Below are 18,090 nucleotides of genomic sequence, written 5' to 3' on the forward strand. Positions count from 1 at the left end.
AGATACACAGGAATGGAGTTGTTGTTGCACTAAACATATTCCAACACACTTTCTATGCTGTAATTACCGGAAGTGGTTCTCTTAGAGGACCCCATTAATTTCCATTTAGAAATATACGCTTACATATCTGTATACAGACAATGAGTTTTCTATCACTGTACTGTAATTAGAGCCAAGCCTAGTTGTGTGGGAGTTTCCATTTGTTTTCATTGACTCCCCTGATATCTTGAGACAATTTGCCTATTTTCCTCTTCATTGAGTCAAAATATTTAGCATTTAAAGTATTATCGCGTCTTATGGTTCACAACAGACTATTTGCCTCAATGGCTTTATGATTTTGAGAAGAAAACTATGAGTACGTGGAGCAGAAGAAACACTCGCAGTAGTCACGACTAATGAATGGAATCATATTTTCTTTTGATGCCGCTTATCAGGAAGATAGATTCATTTACACGATTAATGGATTTGTCAGATGCTCTTTATATATGGGTGACACTTAAAAGAACTGAAGCACAATCACATCCGAGCATTTCAGGACATCAGTGGCTGCTTTTCAAGCCATTTTAAATAAACTTTACTAAGAACTGTTTTGGGATAAAAAAAAAAAGTTTTCAGTTTTAAACAATTTTTCTATTAAAGGGAATCTGTCATCAGGTTTTTGTTACCTCATCTATGAGCAGCATAATGTAGGAAAACAGACTCTGATTCCAGCAATGTATCACTTAGTTTACTGGGTGCAGCAGTTGTGATACAGTCAGCGTTCTTAGATGAATCATGCAGTAGAGCTGAGAAAGCTAACCCCGCCCACACCACAACTGTCTATTGACAGCGAGCTGCTAATCAGTGCTGGGGGCGGAGTTGGATCAGGAAGGACATGAGCTGTAGTCTGGCAGTGATAATCTCCTGCTTATAAAACACTCATTGTATTGAAACAACAGCACACAGCCTAATAAGTGACACATCACTGAAATCAGTGTCTCAGCCCCTACCTCATGCTACCCTCAGATTAAATAGAAAAACCTGCTGATAGATTCCCTTTAAATGCTTGTATAAATATAACAAACTTATCCAATAGTGCAGGTACTGCTACCAGACAATAAACCTGCCTATAACACCTAATTGTTACATTTTTTTAATAAAACCTCTTTTTTGTTAGATGGCTTAAAAAAAAGCACATCAAAGAGGACTTTCAGCTTTAAGTTGTATTGTGGGGGGAAATTCAGTTGCAAAGGTACGCCTCCACAGGAAATATAAAGCATTACATAGTATTTACTAAAATCAAAGGGTGAGGTCTTCCAGAGAGCCAGAAAGAGAGTCACTGCTTGTTACCACTCTCCTTACTTTACTTTTCCTATTGACTTCACATATCCCTGGGTGAATGGTGTGAGATATCCTGCACCCTATATCTCCTCCCTCATCTCAGTCTATCACCTTACCAGTGCTCTCTGAATTGCAAATGATCTAAGACTAACATCCTCCATAATCTGAACCTCACACCTCCATCTCCAAGACTTCTCTTGTGCTGCACCAATGTTCTGGACGATTCAACACCTAGCCCACATGTTTTTAAACGTGCTTTAAAAAACACATCTCTTTAGACAAGTCAATCACCTCAACTCACTAACCTAACTCTCCCGTGTTCCCTCTTTCTACATTTTTCTCAGACTCTCACCCTTCCTATTCATCTCTCTCTACATCCTCCAAGCATCCAATAGCACTTGGTAACTCACACAGGCCATGTTCACACTATCAGTATTTGGTCAGTATTTTACATCAGTATTTGTAAGTGAAAACCAGGAGAGGAACAATCAGAGGAAAAGTATAATAGAAATACGTCTCCTCTTTAGTATTTATCACCCACTCCTGGTTTTGGCTTACAAATACTGATGTAAAATACTGACCAAATACTGAACTTGTGAATATAGCCTAACGCAGATACTGGCTGCAGCTTATTTGAAATGCCCTATTTATTATAATGATGGCTGGATCGTACATGACAAGCACATTTTTACTATTGTGTCCCCCCCCTATTGCGTTATAGATTGTAGTTTGCCAGCAGGACCCTCACTCGTCCTGTAACTCCTGAACCACATGTTACTTTGTATTTATTATGTATATGTGGCACCCCAGGGGTCTGGTTGCCACAGTAATAGAAATATTATGTCTGAGAGCAAGTGGGAGGTTTCTCTGGTCAGGAGCCCTAAGCATGCAACACGGCCCACCCAGACCTGGGAGGGGAGGAATCTGCCCTTATAAACTGGGTCTGGGGCGGGATTAGGTCAGTTAGAGCTGGAGAGGGAAAGCAAGAACCAGGAGCTCTGTAGGAGCAGGAGCGAGTGCCAGAGGCTGGAAGCTAGAAAGCTCGCCTTGTCTGAAGACACTAAACCCGGACACGGAGTCCGAGGCTGTGGGGACATCCAGGTCCAGCAGCAGAATCCAACCGGCAGGGGATTCCATGTCCTCTGGCCTTAGAAGCCTGGAGGCACGGTCGCAAGCAAGGGACCAGCACCGCCATCGTGAAACGGAGGCTAACTGAAGGCCCCAAGTCACCGGCCATACGGGTGAGCACCACACGGTAGACTCAGGGACGTGGGCTACTTCTACCCGCATAGAGCAAGGTAGCCAGGAAAGAGTGCAGATAGTCGGGGAGGCCTACAACTCCACCTGGCCAGGGGAGATCCTACTTGCTTACAGACTGACCAGGCCCCTACTGCTAACCAGTACTCCCGGGAGGGTCTGTGTTATACCATCAGTAAAGACCCTGAACTGCACCACACGTCTCTGTGTTTCATCGCCGCACCAGCACCATTACTACTGGGACGCTCACACCATCACTCCCATCTTCCACACTAGCTGCCCTGAGGCAATACTTCTCCCGTGGGGAGTTATTCCATACTCGGCTGCGCAAACTACATCAGCCTCAGCGGTCTGCAGCGCAGCGGCGGTCCCCACTGACCGCAATCCACGGGTGGCGTAGTCGGACAATTATCACTATACTAAAATAGCTACTGGTTTGACCGCCCTGGGCACGGACCGGGTCACCGCCACGGAGGACTACAACCCCCAGCGATCCGGCTCCGGGTATCCCCCTGCACAGCACAGGCCCAGGGGGCGCGTCATATATATGTCGCTTAATTATAAAGTGCTGCGGTATATGTTGGCGCAATATAAATAAAATTATTATTATTGGGAAAAAAATGTTGTGATGCTTTGTTGTCGGCAGGTGTTTATGCTTTACGTGGCCACCCAGTAGTTGTGACTTGCAGCCTGTTGAGGGTTTTGTTCATGTTTTTTAGGGCGCAGTCAGACAGCCGTATAACACGGATGACGATCGCAACACAGTGCACGGACTGGCCGGCGACTCTCCTGACCGGGGCGTGACAGCTTCATGTATTTCTATGCAGCTGTCACGTTCGGGTCAGGAGAGCCGCCGGCCGATCCATGCACTGCGTTGCGATTGTTGTCCGTGTTATAAGATCATCTATCATAATGTGATAAATTGGCTTTCAATTAGAATTTGTATTCCTTGATGAAATTAAGAATGGACATCTCTCTAGATGTCTGTTAGATAAATATTTTATCACATTTTCCTTCTCTCTGCACATTTTTCTCTCTCCACTTTTGCTGAGTTGGTTGGCTGTGTCTGACTTGATGCCATATACACTGATCAATAAGATATCACTTTTTTGTAGCTAACTCTCCCCTGTTTAACGGGGTTATCCGGGACTATTTTATTTTTTTCTTATGGGCCTAAGTTGCTAACTTCCTGCCTGTTGTACCCGGTGCCGATCTCAGACAAGTCACGGACCGCTCCTGCCAGCGATTATGTGTGTTCCGGTGACGTCACGTCAACATGGTAGCTGCTTCTCTTCCATTCTGCTTTGTTGATGGGGAGTGATTGCCGACATCATGCAGATTGACAGCCGGCTCCCCGCTGCCTAACTGCAGGGAGCTGGCTGTCAACCAGCATGACGTCGGCAGTCATGCCCTGTCGACAGAGCAGTCCGCTAGAGGAAGAGCTGCTTTGTTAACGTGAAGCAGCAGAATCGCTGATAGGAATGGTCGGTGCTCGCTCTGAGCCAGCAGAAGAGGTGCGTAGTTAGCAATATCAGTTCTTAGTCCCACGAGAAAAAAATAAAATAGTCCCAGATAACCCCTTTAACTATGGCACTACAGAGTAATAAACTGCAGCTGCATCCCCCTCCTCCCACTTCCTTGCATTCTGTTTAATTTTTTACAGTAAAAGCATTTTGAGGGGACTGAGGGGGTTTCGGAATTACAGGGAAAATGACATGGAAACTGGCCACTGGACGGTAAAAAAGATGGCATTTTCCTCTAACAGGGCATGATACAAAGTTTCACATAGATATACCCCTTTGTATTATATTATTGATTTATGCAAAACATATCTTTACCGAAATGCTTTAAAGTGGTTGCTTGATGCTGAGAACATGATTTTTGTAGACATGGATGTTTTTAAAATAACCAATGGTGGTATACTCACCTCCCGTCACCGGGTCTGCATCGGTTTCCAGAAGTGATGTCCACACTGCCAGATACCAACAGGGCTGCCGAACCATGTGAGATTGTGTCATCAAGGAAACATCCATTGATGTGTTCTTCAAGTCACCCGACCACTGCAGCCAATCACAGGCTTTTCAGATGAGGCAGACATCGGTTTGAGAGCTCTCGCAGATCTCCAGATTTGCCTGTTCTGGATCCATGATGGAGACAACAGGTGAGCGCGTTAGTTATTTTGAAATCATCCATGTCTAAGAAAAAAATATTTTCAACGTCAGAGACCCCCTTTAATGTTTTATACAAATCACTTATTCCTCCAAAAATGAAAGAAAAGATTTCTACCTATCCGGCACGGAACTAGAATAATGTTTTTTTATTCCGACTATCCGTCACTAATGGGGAACACTGTGTTACAAATAGTTTTTAAGTGTATCAACATTGATTTTCTTTCTACTGAATCTCTAATCGTTGAAGGCCAAGTAATTCTCTAAGAGGATTATGGATATTATACATTTTTATTTAGACTATTTGTTGTTATTGAAACTGCTGAATTTGTGACAGATCACAGTCCATTCATACTAATATGCTACACTAAGCCTAAAACATTTGTAATAATGGAAAGATTTATGGAAACTGAAGAAATTAAGCAAGTGGCTTGTAGGCATGAATGCAAGTTGTGAACCATGGGTGTATATATTGGGGGTACAGAGGAAAAATTTGCACCCAAGTGCAGGTGCAATTTTTTTTTTGGGGGGGAGGGCATAGTCTACTTTCCACATAAGCTGGTAGGACCGTCTCCAATTTTATGTAACCCTTGGGTGACAGAGTCCCAATGGGCTTTTCTCCAGTTTCAATACTTCCTTCTCGCCTTCCTAGAGCTCTGATTTTTTTTATTTTGTTTTCTATAGAATTGAATGAGGTTTTTTTTATTGTTGTATGAACTGTAGTTTTTATTGGAACAGTTACGGTGTCCATACAACTTTTTCATCTCGTTTTCTAAAAAAAATTTCAGAGGCAAAATTTTGCTATTTTGATTTTTCTTTTTTTATGTTGGCACCCACTGTATGGGATAAATACTATCATATTTTATTACTTTGGACAGTTACTAGTAAGATCTTTTAACATTTCAGGAAAAGTAGGGCAACTTTAACTTTTAAATATTTTTAACATTTTTCATTGGGTTCCATGGGGGGAGTTGAACCTGTGTTCGGTTGCACTATACTGTAATATGGCAGTATAGTGTAAAATTACCATTCTCCTACGAAGCCTGGCCACAGCTGAACTTCATAGGTGTTTGAACACCATAGACATAGGGGTCTTCAGTAGGCCCTTGGCTGCCATGATACATCCATCTTACCCCTTTTTCGATCAGCTATATTTCACTATCTCAACTGACAGTGGCATTTTAAGGGTTGTAATGCTACAATTGGAGCTAAAGCACTTATACTGGGGTGCCAGCTGTACAATACAGCTGGCACCAGTGTTGTATGGAGCAGGCTCAGCTCCTGAGCCCGCTCAAAACACACAGTGCAGAGTGGAGTGAGCCACATTGGAAACTGGTACTTGCCAGAGGATTGCAAGGTGATTATCCTGGTCCTGGCAGATTTTGTACTGGACCTGGGAATTTATAATTACGCCTTCAAAATATTTCTGATTCCAAATCAATGATAAATATAGAAAAATACATGATACAATCATTTATTTCCACTTATTAAGCAATTTCCATGGCAATAATAGTTAGAATCATAGAATCATAGAATGTTACATTTGGAGGGGACCTCCAAGGTCATTGTGTCCAACCCCTTTCTCAATGCAGGATTCACTAAACCATCTCAGACAGATGTCTGTCCAGCCTCCGTGTGAAGACTTCCATTGAAGGGGAACTCACCACCTCTCGTGGCCGCCTGTTCCACTCATTGATCACCCTCACTGGCAAAAAGTTTTTTTTCTAATATCTAATCTGTATCTTCTCCCTTTCAGTTTCATCCCATTGCTTCTCGTCTTTCCATATGCAAATGAGAATAAGGATGATCCCTCTACACTGTGACAGCCATTCAGATATTTGTAGACAGCTATTAAGACGCCTCTTAGCATTCTTTTTTGCAAGCTAAACATTCCCAGATCCTTTAACCGTTCCTTGTAGGACATAGTTTGCAGTCCGCTCACCATTCTGGTCGCTCTTCTCTGAACTTGCTCCAGTGTTTCAATGTCTTTTTTAAAATGTGGTGCCCAAAACTAGACATGGTATTCCAGGAGAAGTAGAGGATGGGATAATTATTTCACATGATCTAGACTCTATGCATCTCTTAATATATCCCAGAACTGTGTTTGCCTTTTTTGCTGCTGCATCACACTGTTGACTAATGTAGTATACCCAAGTCTTTTTCACACGTGCTGATAGTTGTGTTATGATGCCTTATTATGTGCCATGGGGCAAAACTATGTGCATTTATTGCCAATTTCCATAAGTTTCCCACACAGTTGTGCACAACCTAGCTTCTTTAGGCAAAACACATTGGAAGTACTTGTTTCACCTATACCAGCCACGTAGTCAATTACTGTGTTTTAGAACTATGGCAATTTACTTCAGAATGCATGTGTCGTATTTGGTCGTGCTGTGCAATACTGTCACATCCTAAGAAAAACGTTACAGTCTATGAAGGAATTTCCCAAATGAGGCAGTCTTTATGGCATCTTCATTCCCCCATGTAGTTTTAGGCTGATCTCTCACCTTCCTCATGATCAAGGATACCCCATGAGGTGAGATTTTGCATGGTGCCCCAGATCGATGTCAATTGACAGTCATTTTGTATTTCTTCCATTTTCTTACTATTGCACCAACAGTTGTCTCCGTCTCACCCAGCGTCTTACTTATGGTTTTGTAGCCCATTCCAGCTTTGTGCAGGTCTATGATCTTGTCCCTGACATCCTTAGAAAGCTCTTTGGTCTTGCCCATGTTGTAGAGGTTAGAGTCTGACTGATTAATTGAGTCTGTGGACAGGAGTCTTTTATACAGGTGACTATGTAAGACAGCTGTCTTTAATGCAGGTAACAAGTTGATTAGGAGCGTCTAACAGCCAAATAAATTTATCTAATTTACACAATGTGATTTTCTTGGATATTCTACCTCTCAATGTTAAAATTAACCTACCCTTAGGCTGCGTGCACACGATGCATTTTTCATGCGTTTATGCTGCGGCATTCCGCAATGTCAATGCACATGCTGCGGATTTTTCCGCAGCGTTTCTGCAGCGCAAATAAATCCGCAGCATGTACATTAATTTTGCGGAAGCGCCGCCATTGACTTGCATTGAGACGCATAGAATCCGTGTCTCTACATTTGTACAAGCGGATTTTATGCGTCTCAATGTGCGGATGGTACCCAGTTCTGGAGGAGAGAAGACTCTCATCCAGACCTGGGTACCATTGTACCTGTGAAAAAAAGAATAAAATAATAAATAAAGGTTATATTCACCTGTCCGGCGGCTTTTCTCTGCTTGCCGGCAGCGCTTCTCCTTCCAGGACCTGAGATGACGTCGCGGTCATGTGACTGCAGGCTGTCTCGCGAGATGCCGGCAACCCGGAAGAAGCCAGGACGAGCGCGACAGCTCATGCGGCGGGGGATCGGGGGTGAGTATAGCTTTATTTTTTTATTTTTACGGTCACACTATATAAATCCATGCCTTTTGCATGGATTTATACAATGTGACCTAGTTGTCAAGCACTTTCCAAGTGATGCTATCGCCTGGAAAGCGCTTGTCAATCTGCATGTGGATCCGCATGTGAACCCGCATGTGGATCTGCATGTATTCTGCAGGAAAAACGCATGCACAATCTGCATGCGTTTTTTCTACCAGGGAGATGCAGAAATGCTGCAGAAATTTTCTGCTTCATTTCTGCATCGTGGGCACATAGCCTTAAAATTATAGACTGTTCATGTCGGCGGGCAAACTTACAAAAACAGCAAGAGATCAAATACTTATTTCCCCCACTGCATATGAGTTTCACTTTTTGTATTGAAGAACTGAAATTAATTAACTTTTTGATGATATTCTAATTTAGTGAGAAGAACCTGTATATTATTACATGCTGTGTATATACCGCCATAACAGATAACCATACAATAACTCCGCAGCATCGCATTTCAGTCCTATGTAAAACTACTGCAATATGCCGAACTTCACCCCGTAACTGTATATAGTGACATGTAAAATAAAGCTTTTCCTTCCCAGCGTGCTGGTTGTAGTTACAGTATGTGATGGAGAATTATGTAGCAATGCGGAGTCTGCACAAGAGGAGGTTTGTTATTGTAGGTTATGTGCCGACAGACCTCGCTATAGTATAAACTACGCCTTACTTTAGGCTACTCTGCAGCCGGGATCCTTTCTGTTATTCTTTATTTATCCTTTGGCTAAAATGTGTCTCACATTCTGCACATTATACTGTAATATTATCAATGTTCTGCTGGTTAAAAGGAACCTGCCATCAGGTTTTTATTGCCCCATCTGAGAGCAGATTAATGTAGTGGCGGAGACCCTGATTCCAGTGATGTCTCACTTATTAGGCTACTTGCTGTCATTTTAATACAATCACTTTTATCTGCTGCAGATCTAGCAGTTCTCAAAATGAGAAAAAGCCAGGGGAAAAAAAATGATCAGTAAGTCTAGAATCAAAGTGTAAGTTTAAAAAAATTATATTTTATTGAGGATCAGGAAGGCGTACGTTCAAAATGGTATCACAAAATATCAAATTATTAAAAGTATCAAAAATATAAAATGAGGATCCCATAAGAGCTAAATCTAATAAGTACGGATTTATATATTCTGCATGAAAACAAATCAATTTATAATTGTTACCATTGTATATTGCATTGTGCAGTCAATAGAATATGCAGCAAATATGTACTCAGTAGGGTGAGGTTATAACATCATATGTAGCACAATCATATGCCTCAAATAGATGCAAAGAGGGAAATAGAACAATGGTATGGTGGGTACTTACTGGTAGAGGGACCCTGAGCAAAGTGGCACCCACCCTAACGTGCGTTTCGGCATTGGACTTCGTCAGGGGGTGCCGCACATATAAATCCCTGCTTATTAGGTTTACCCCTTATGTGATACTTTTAATAATTTGATATTTTGTGATACCATTTCGCACTTGTGCCCCTGCCTTGTTGTATGTTTGTTATCTTCCTGATCCTCAATAAAATATCATTTTTTAATCTTACACTTTGATTCTAGACTTTCTGGTCATTTTTTTCCCTTGCTTTTTCTCATTAGTTAATTTTGCCAACTGTCTAGGTTGCCACCACTATCCCACATAGCTCATTCTATAGTGAGATAGGTGTGTTATTTTCATTACAAATTTCTTTATATAGTCATACTCCTATGTGTTCCCTTGGTATGCATTTACATTTCTCAGAATGCTGAGCTCTGTATAACCCCACCCACACCACTGATTGGCTGCTTTCTGTGTACAGGCAGAAAGCCACCAATCAGTGTTGGGGGGCGGGGTTATACAGAGCTCAGGACTATATGCAGCATGTTTACTTGTCCTCTAGTGATAATCCCCTGGTCATTGTATCAAAGCTACACTAAGCAGCCCAATAAGCGACACATCCCTTGAATCGGTGTCTTTGACCCTATATTATGCTTCGCTCGGATTAGGTGGCAAAAATCTGGTGACAAATTCCCTTTAGGCAAAGGTGGGTTCCAAGACCACCCTAGTTCCCTATTATAGAAATAACTGAATTTTTTTCATCCACTTGGAGCAAAGTATGTGAATTCTCAGCAATACTGAGCATCTCTGTGCAGTTTATTCTTTGACCTTATCTTTCGTGAGGAAATATTTATATATATATATCCATCATGTGGTTTAATACCCTTTCCATGACAGATATATACTGTACATTATGCTGTAGTTCCGCAAGATCAGTGGCTGGAGCCTTGCAGACACACATAGCCAAGAACCTGCTGAAAGTTGAGGGGATTAGTAAGAAGAACACTAGTCCTTTCAGTTTAGCCCCTTAGATGCCGCAGTCAATAGCATCTGCAGCTTCTAAGTGGTTAGACAATAAAAGGAAACTCAGTTCACTGATCTTCCTTTAACGTGTAGGTCATGGCAAGCAATAGTCTACATTATCAGTCCCCAACTAGTGTTACAATACTGGCGTAGCACTGCTGGAATCCAGTGGCCGAAGGAGCACAAGCAGTAAAAGCAAGCAGCATTAGAAGTTCTTGGAGTTAGCAAAGAAGTTGTAGGAAACAATCTGTAGATAGGTGAGAACAATCTGGGTAAGACAGTCCAGGAGCTGGAGAATGGAACTAGAATAAACAGCTAGACACAATACTCAAGCAATTAGTGAGAGATCCATGCAGCTTTAAGTAGGCCCAAAGAGGAAACTAGATGGATTCCACAGGTTCAGAATCTGCCATCTTAGTTAAGGGCAGTAACAGAACACAGCAGCAGTCTCCAGTGGTAAAGAATGGGATTGCAGCACAATAATTAAGGTGAACAATAGTAGCCACTAGTGGTCAAACTGTAGAAGGACAATGGGAATCCTGGCAACCTGTGGCTCGAGAGACACATGTGGCTCACAGGCCCATGATGTGTGGCTTGCAGCTACCTGCCAGCTTGGTGCATTAGCACCAGGTCTAACAAATAAAATGCACCAAGTCTAACAAATAACTATGAAAAACAGGTCTCCAGATGATGAATTTTGTGAGTAGTCCTGCACAGAAGAGCAGATCTGAATGTGCATTATCTGGCCTTGGGAGTTTGGAGATAATTTAAGTATGATAAGCTGAAGACCGGATTATACTACCTGTCAGACGAGGTGCTTCAAGCTGGATGCAACAATGTGGTGGGAGTGATTGTTACAAGAAAATTGTATTGTGGGATCTCTGGATCTTGGCATACTGCCTTGATATGATTTCTATGGAAAAGCTTTGGCTGTCGTTATATCAGTAATGGGGGCTCTGTGTGTCGCTACTCTGGGGGGGCCGGGAGCTGGATATGCGCCACTCTCTCTTAGACCTAAATGTAGCTCGCGACCCATTCTCAAAGCTGAATGTGGCTCTCAAGGTCAGAAAGGTTGGAGACCACTGGTCTTGGTCTAGATGGTGGCCACCTTAGTACTCTTGTTTGACATTGTAAAAGGCTTGAAGATCTTTTTGCAGCTTAGGGCAGAAAGTTAAATAGTGTCCTTCCCCCTTTATTCCTAACAATGTTGTCAGTATGAGCTAAACATTTGCGAGAACACTGCGGTTGCCATAAGAAAGGACCATAGCCGTCAATGGCGTTTGTCCTGATTTAGAAGGAGAACCCAAGATTTAGAAGCTGATACTAAAGAACACATCTTGTGCATATGCGGCATCTCCTGAAGTCGCAGTGTATTATGTCTACGTGAGTTACTTCTGGAGCCCAATGCTGCAGCCACACGCACTGTAACAAGCCTCTTAAGCTGTCAAGATGCTGACATTTCTGAGACGCACTGGCGTGACGTTAACTCTTCAGTACGTGTCTATAACTTCTGTCCTGAAGGTGAACTTCTCCTCGATTTGGATTCAGAACTGAATATCTTTAAATCTTCTCTGTTTTGATGACTAAGCTGAAGTGAGCTAACGATCAGCCAAGAATCCGGAGGATCATTATGTTCCATAACTGGATGCCAAATATATTAATGTAATGAACCTATATGCTCCACTCACCTAAAACTTATCTTCCCCCTGCCAAAAAATATATTACAGGATGCTGGCTTTAACTGCAGTGCTGTGGCATGAATTTTAAGTGGCTTTTTAAGTCGTATTTTACCTTTGTGATGTTGCTTATGTCAACTTATAATGCACCAAAAGGTTCTGGATTCCCGCAGCTAATACAATATAAAGTATACCGGTGTAAGGGAAACGTTAGCATTGCAGTATATCGTCACCAGGAATGCATACATGCCGCAGTATTTGGGTAAGTAGGGCTATGAGATATATTAGAACTACAATATTACCTGCTGATCACGGAATATTTTTAACAGCTTTGTTACTAACAAATATCCAAACTTAAAGGGAATCTGTCATTAGGATTGACCCTTCTAAGCCGTCTATATGGGCATCTAGGTCATAGGAAGCCGAATAAAATGATATCTTGATATCTGCGATCCAACATCTTATTCCAGAGAAATCCACTTTTTTCTTAATATGAAAATGAGCTGTTAAGATCTATGGGCAGGACATAGATCTTCCTGAAAACCTGCCTTCTGAACATGGACATGTGAACAGTCCCATAGACAGTAATAGATACAAGTGAACAACTGACGTCTGAATGAGCTCATAGAATGGTGGGATGAGTGCTCAGCCAGAAATGGAGGTGTAGTCACTACCCACAAATGTGTGCGCCGAAAAAAAAAACTGACCAGCACCTCCTGACAGAATGAAGTAAATGTGAACAGTTGCAAGCTGCAGTGACTGCATTACATGTAGTCCAGTGTATGGGCTCATGCATATGGCCATACTTTCAATCCTAGTGCGATTCAACAAAAATCAGACTGTACTCAGACCTATGTTATTCTATGGGGCCAAGCACATGTTTGATTTTTCCATGGCCCAATTAAAAATCACAGCATGCTCAAGTTGGATCAGATATTCGGTGCTCACTCAGCCATGCAAGTCAAGGAATCCATGGAAAACATTGGACTGCACTCAGTTGACATCTGAGTGAGGTCCGATTTACACGGACTGACAGAATGGAGAAGATAAAGACATTTTTTCCTGTATCTTCTCCTCATCTGAAAGAATTGGATCACACTATACTCACTACTGATCAGAGTGTGATTAGCATAGTCGACCCGATCCTCTCCGTCTGCACCTAGCCGATGACATATCTATTTATGTATACCTTTTTTCCTTCTTTGCTTCATTCCTTCCTTCCCCTTTATCTATAACTCTCAGGCTAAGTGAAATTCTTTCCAAATATGCAGGTCAGTAGTCCAGGGCTAAATCGAGAGGAGAGAAAAGATGCACTATATCAGTGGTCTCGGTATGGTCAGGTGGTCACAATCTCACTCTTAAAAGTTGTTATACTGTATATTCGGGGGACGTCCTTTTTATCTGGATCCCCAATAGGAATCTGCTTGTCTACTTGACTTTAATCTTTATCTAAAGGGTGGAAATGGAGTGGGTTCATCATTGGTTTCTGGATTTTGAGCAAAGTCTGATGAGCTGGTTACTGATCCTGACGGTGGAGAGAATATATTCAGCAGAATGGGCAATGGGGCAGCCGCATAAGGCTGGATACTCAGTGGTAGGCTGACGTGTTACATTTTCAACTTTTATTCTGATCTGAACATCTATAATCATCCGATATCTGAATGAAAAGATCTGATAGTTCTTTGCATCATATCTGATGTCTTCTGGTTCGAATGTTGACAAGTCCCATTTGACACCATTGTTTTATTCCAACAGAGAGCAATCTCCTTACCAGGCTGTACCAGAAAGAAGAAACCATCCACGTTGTGGGCAATGGCTGTATAAACAGCCCGCGCTTCCCTAACAGTTATCCCAGAAATCTGCTACTCACCTGGAGACTGGACTCTGCAGAAAACACCAGAATACAGCTAACATTCGACAGCCAGTTTGGTTTGGAAGAGCAAGAAAACGATGTATGCAGGTGAGTGCCAAATTCATGAAAGGAAAATGGGAAAAAATTTAATCCAAAGTTTGACCCTTCCCAATCGGTCACCTGCTAGCCAATATATCACTTTTTTTTATTATTATTATATAATATTTTATTTGGGGTAGTTTTTTGTAGAACTTAAAGGTCATGCAATATAATGGGGGCTTTTTTTTATTAAATTAATTTATTTACCGTATATTCCGGCGTATAAGACGACTTTTGAAGACTGAAAAATCTTCTGTCTAGTCTGGGGTCGTCTTATACGCCGGTAATGCTTTTGAACTTTCAGAAATTGACATGCGGGGATACTCTGGGGGTGTTAATAAGCTGCCGTGGCCGTATCCCTGCCATGTCGGAGTTAATATAAGGTGGAGGGAGTTAAAATACTGCGGCGGTAGGTCCAGACAGTCAGCGCTTCTGTGCTGAAACTGACACATCGCTGCGTATTCCCAGCTCCGGACACAGCGCAGGGCTTCTGTGCCGACAGCTTTCACTTGTCACAGAAGCGCTGCGCTGTGTCCGGAGCTGGGAAGTTCGCATCGCTTCTGTGACAATATATGAAAAGCCGGCAATTCAGCAGCGGCATAAGCCGGCACCCGACAATTTAGAATAGAAAGAATAGAGCATCACACATAGATTAGATAGATAGAAACATGTCAGTCACATATATATGAAGTACAGTGACAGTGTTGCTTACTGTACTTATCATTTAGTGTAAAGGATTTATTAAAACAAATAATAGTGTTTTCATGCACCGTCTCTTTAAAAAAGCCGGCCGGCAATTCAGCAGCGGTACCCGACAATTTATAACAGACAGAATAGAGCTTCACACATAGATTAGATAGATAGAAACATGTCAGTCACATATATATGAAGTACAGTGATAGTGTTGGTTACTGTACTTGTCATTTAGTGTTAAAATAAAGGATTTATTTAAAAAAAAATTGGCGTGGGGTTCCCCTTAATTTTAGGCTCTAGCGGAGGTTAAGCAGACAGCTGGGGCAGATGTTTGAAGCCTGGGAAGGGGGTAATACCCACGGAGCTTCCCAGGCTACTAATATCAGCCCCCAGCTGAATACCTAGCCTTTACTAGCTATTAAAATGGGGGACCCCCCAAAAAAAATGACGTGGGGTCCCCCCTAATTTAATAGCTAGCAAAGGCTAGGCAGACAGCTGGGGGCTGATATTAATAGCCCAGGAAGGGAGCCATGAATATTGGCCCCCTCCCAGGCTAGAAACACCAGCCGTCAGCCGCCCCAGAAATGGCGCATCCATAGGATGCGCCAATTCTGGCACTTAGCCTCGCTCTTCCACGCTGCCCTGGTGCGGTGGCAGGGGGTAATAGGGTTGGGGTTGATGTCAGCTTATAATGCCAGCTGACATCAAGCCCAGGTTAGTAATGGAGAGGCGTCTATAAGACACCCCCATTACTAACCCCATAGTTAAAGTTAAAAAAAACACAAACACCCAGGATAAAGTCCTTTAATTGAAATAAAGACACAATCCTTTATTGTTCTAAATTAAACCATACTTACCGTCACGCCCATTCCAGCTGAAGCCAACGATCTCCTGCAATAAAAGAAAAATAATAAACCAACCTCATCCTTACCTTTCCATGGCTCCCACAACAGCTTCAGCTCTGCTACATCGAGATGACAGGCTGGACCGCAGCAGAACGCCGCCATCCAGCCTGTCATCCCGCAGACACTGAGAAGCGCAGGCATGCTTGCGCTCCTCAGTGTCTCGCTGTGACGGCATCCAGATGAGCCGACAATGAACTCAGCTCACCTCCTGGACGTCCGTCACTGACAGCGTGGGAAACTTCTACTGCGCATGCGGGGAGCAGGAGAATTTTCCCACGCTGTCAGTGACGTGCATGAGGTGAGCCGAGTTCATTGGACATGATCTCGGCTCATCTGGATGCCGTCACAGTCAGACACTGAGGAGCACAAGCATGCCTGCGCTTCTCAGTGTCTGCCGCATGGCAAGCTGAACGGCAGCGTTCTGCTGCGGTGCAGCCTGTCATGTGAATGTAGCAGAGCTGGACCGGTCCTGGGAACCATGGAGAGGTAAGGATGAGGTTGCTTTATTATTTTACTTTTATTGCAGGAGATCGTTGGCTTCAGCTGGAATGGGCGTGATGGTAAGTATGGTTTAATTTATAACATTAAAAAATTGTGTCTTTATTTCAATTAAAGGACTTTATTCTGGGTGTTGTGTTTTTTTTAATTACTTTACTAGAAATTCATGGCGGTCATGTCTAATATTGGCGTGACCCCATGAATTTCGGGCTTAGGGCCAGCTGATAATGCCAAGCTGGCCCTAACCCCTTTATTACCCAGTGAGCCACCGCACCAGGGCCCTGGATGAGTTGGGTACAGCGCCAGAAGATGGCGCTTCTATGAACGCGCCATTTTCCGGGGTGGCTGCGGACTGCAATTTGCAGCGGGGGGGGCCCAGAAAGCTTGGGTCTCCCTGCGCTGCAGATTCCAGCCCCCAGCTGCCTAGTTGTACCTGGCTGGACACAAAAATAGGGCGAAGCCCCACGTCTTTTTTTTTTAATTATTTCATGAAATAATTAAAAAAAAAAGGGCTTCCCTATATTGTTGTGTCCGGCCAGGTACAAATAGGCAGCTGGTGGTTGGGGGCAGCCCGTTCCTGCCTGCTGTACCTGGCTGGACACAAAAATATGACGAAGCCCACGTCAACATTTTTGGGAAAAATTAATTACAAAATTAATAATAATTTAGGGACTGCATCTTTATTAACCCCTCAATTGTCATTTAGTGTTAAAATAAAGGATTTTTTAAAAAGAAAATTGGCGTGGGATCCACCATCATTATAGTCTCTAGCGGAGGTTAAGCAGACGGCTGGGGCAGATGTTTGAAGTCTGGGAAGGGGGTAATACCCACGGAGCTTCCCAGGCTACTAATATCAGCCCCCAGCTGAATACCTAGCCTTTACTAGCTATTAGAATGGGGGACCCCCCCAAAAAATGACGTGGGGTCCCCCCTATTTTAATATGTTTATGAGTGACAGTTTTCCTGCTATATACCTGCATGTCATAAGAATTTAAATTAAAAAAGGACCATGTTAAATTCAAATCTGTTTTTTTTTTATTTTTACCGGTGTTTGGTATGCGTTGGAAAAGGGGTAGTCTTATACGGTGAATATATCCTAAACTCTATATTTTAACAGGAAAGTAGGGGGGTCGTCTTATACACCAGGTCGTCTTATACGCCGGAATATACGGTAGTTAAAAAATAATTTTGGATTTTATTAAAACTTTTGGACTGCTTGGCTTCTATAGCCTACAGTTCAACTTTGATTTGGTCATAAGTCAGGTTAAAAGATAATTCAGGAGATGAGAAATAAGGTTTATAGACAACGCCCTGACAATGAGCTCACTGATGGATTCATTGGTAGAGCATTCTGCATTATGCTATGTATTTTGACTTATATATAGAGGCTGTAGAAGCCAAACAATTCATAGATAGAAACACATACATTAACTGAAACATAAACAGCTGTGCAGGAGGCTTAAAACTGAATGAGGAATAGTCAAACTCTGCTACAAAGGTGAGGTTGTGGAAGACAGTTTTCCGGTCACATGTTATACACCATGGCAAAAGCACAGAAACAAGAGAAAAGGTAGTTATACTGCATCAGAAATTCTCTCCCAGGCAAAGATGTTAAAGCAGATTGGGTTTCAAGATGTGTTGTTTAAGCTTTTTTGAAGAAGCCGCAAGAAATGGCCAGTTTTGAGGATGGTAGTCGCAGTGGTCGGCCCAGGAAACTTATTGCAGCAGATGAAAGACACATCATGCTTACTTCCCTTCAAAATCAGAAAATGACCAGCAGTGCCATCAGCTCAGAAATGGCAGGAACCAGTTGGACCCATCTACA

The 18,090-nt window shown here is 42.6% G+C and overlaps 1 protein-coding gene across 1 annotated transcript in view; it reads left to right on the forward strand.

Moving 5' to 3' along the window:
- The window catches only part of PDGFD (platelet derived growth factor D), a 256,512-nt gene that overhangs the window by 95,129 nt on the left and 143,293 nt on the right, over positions 1-18,090 (forward strand). The window contains exon 2 of the mRNA XM_073662109.1: positions 13,974-14,178. Coding sequence (XP_073518210.1) covers positions 13,974-14,178 — 205 coding nt within the window. The remainder of the gene's footprint in view (positions 1-13,973; positions 14,179-18,090) is intronic.

The sequence above is a fragment of the Phyllobates terribilis genome, unplaced genomic scaffold (genome assembly GCF_046119375.1).
Source record: "Phyllobates terribilis strain yellow unplaced genomic scaffold, ASM4611937v1 Scaffold_2__4_contigs__length_985480577, whole genome shotgun sequence".
Classification (NCBI taxonomy): Eukaryota; Metazoa; Chordata; class Amphibia; order Anura; family Dendrobatidae; genus Phyllobates; species Phyllobates terribilis.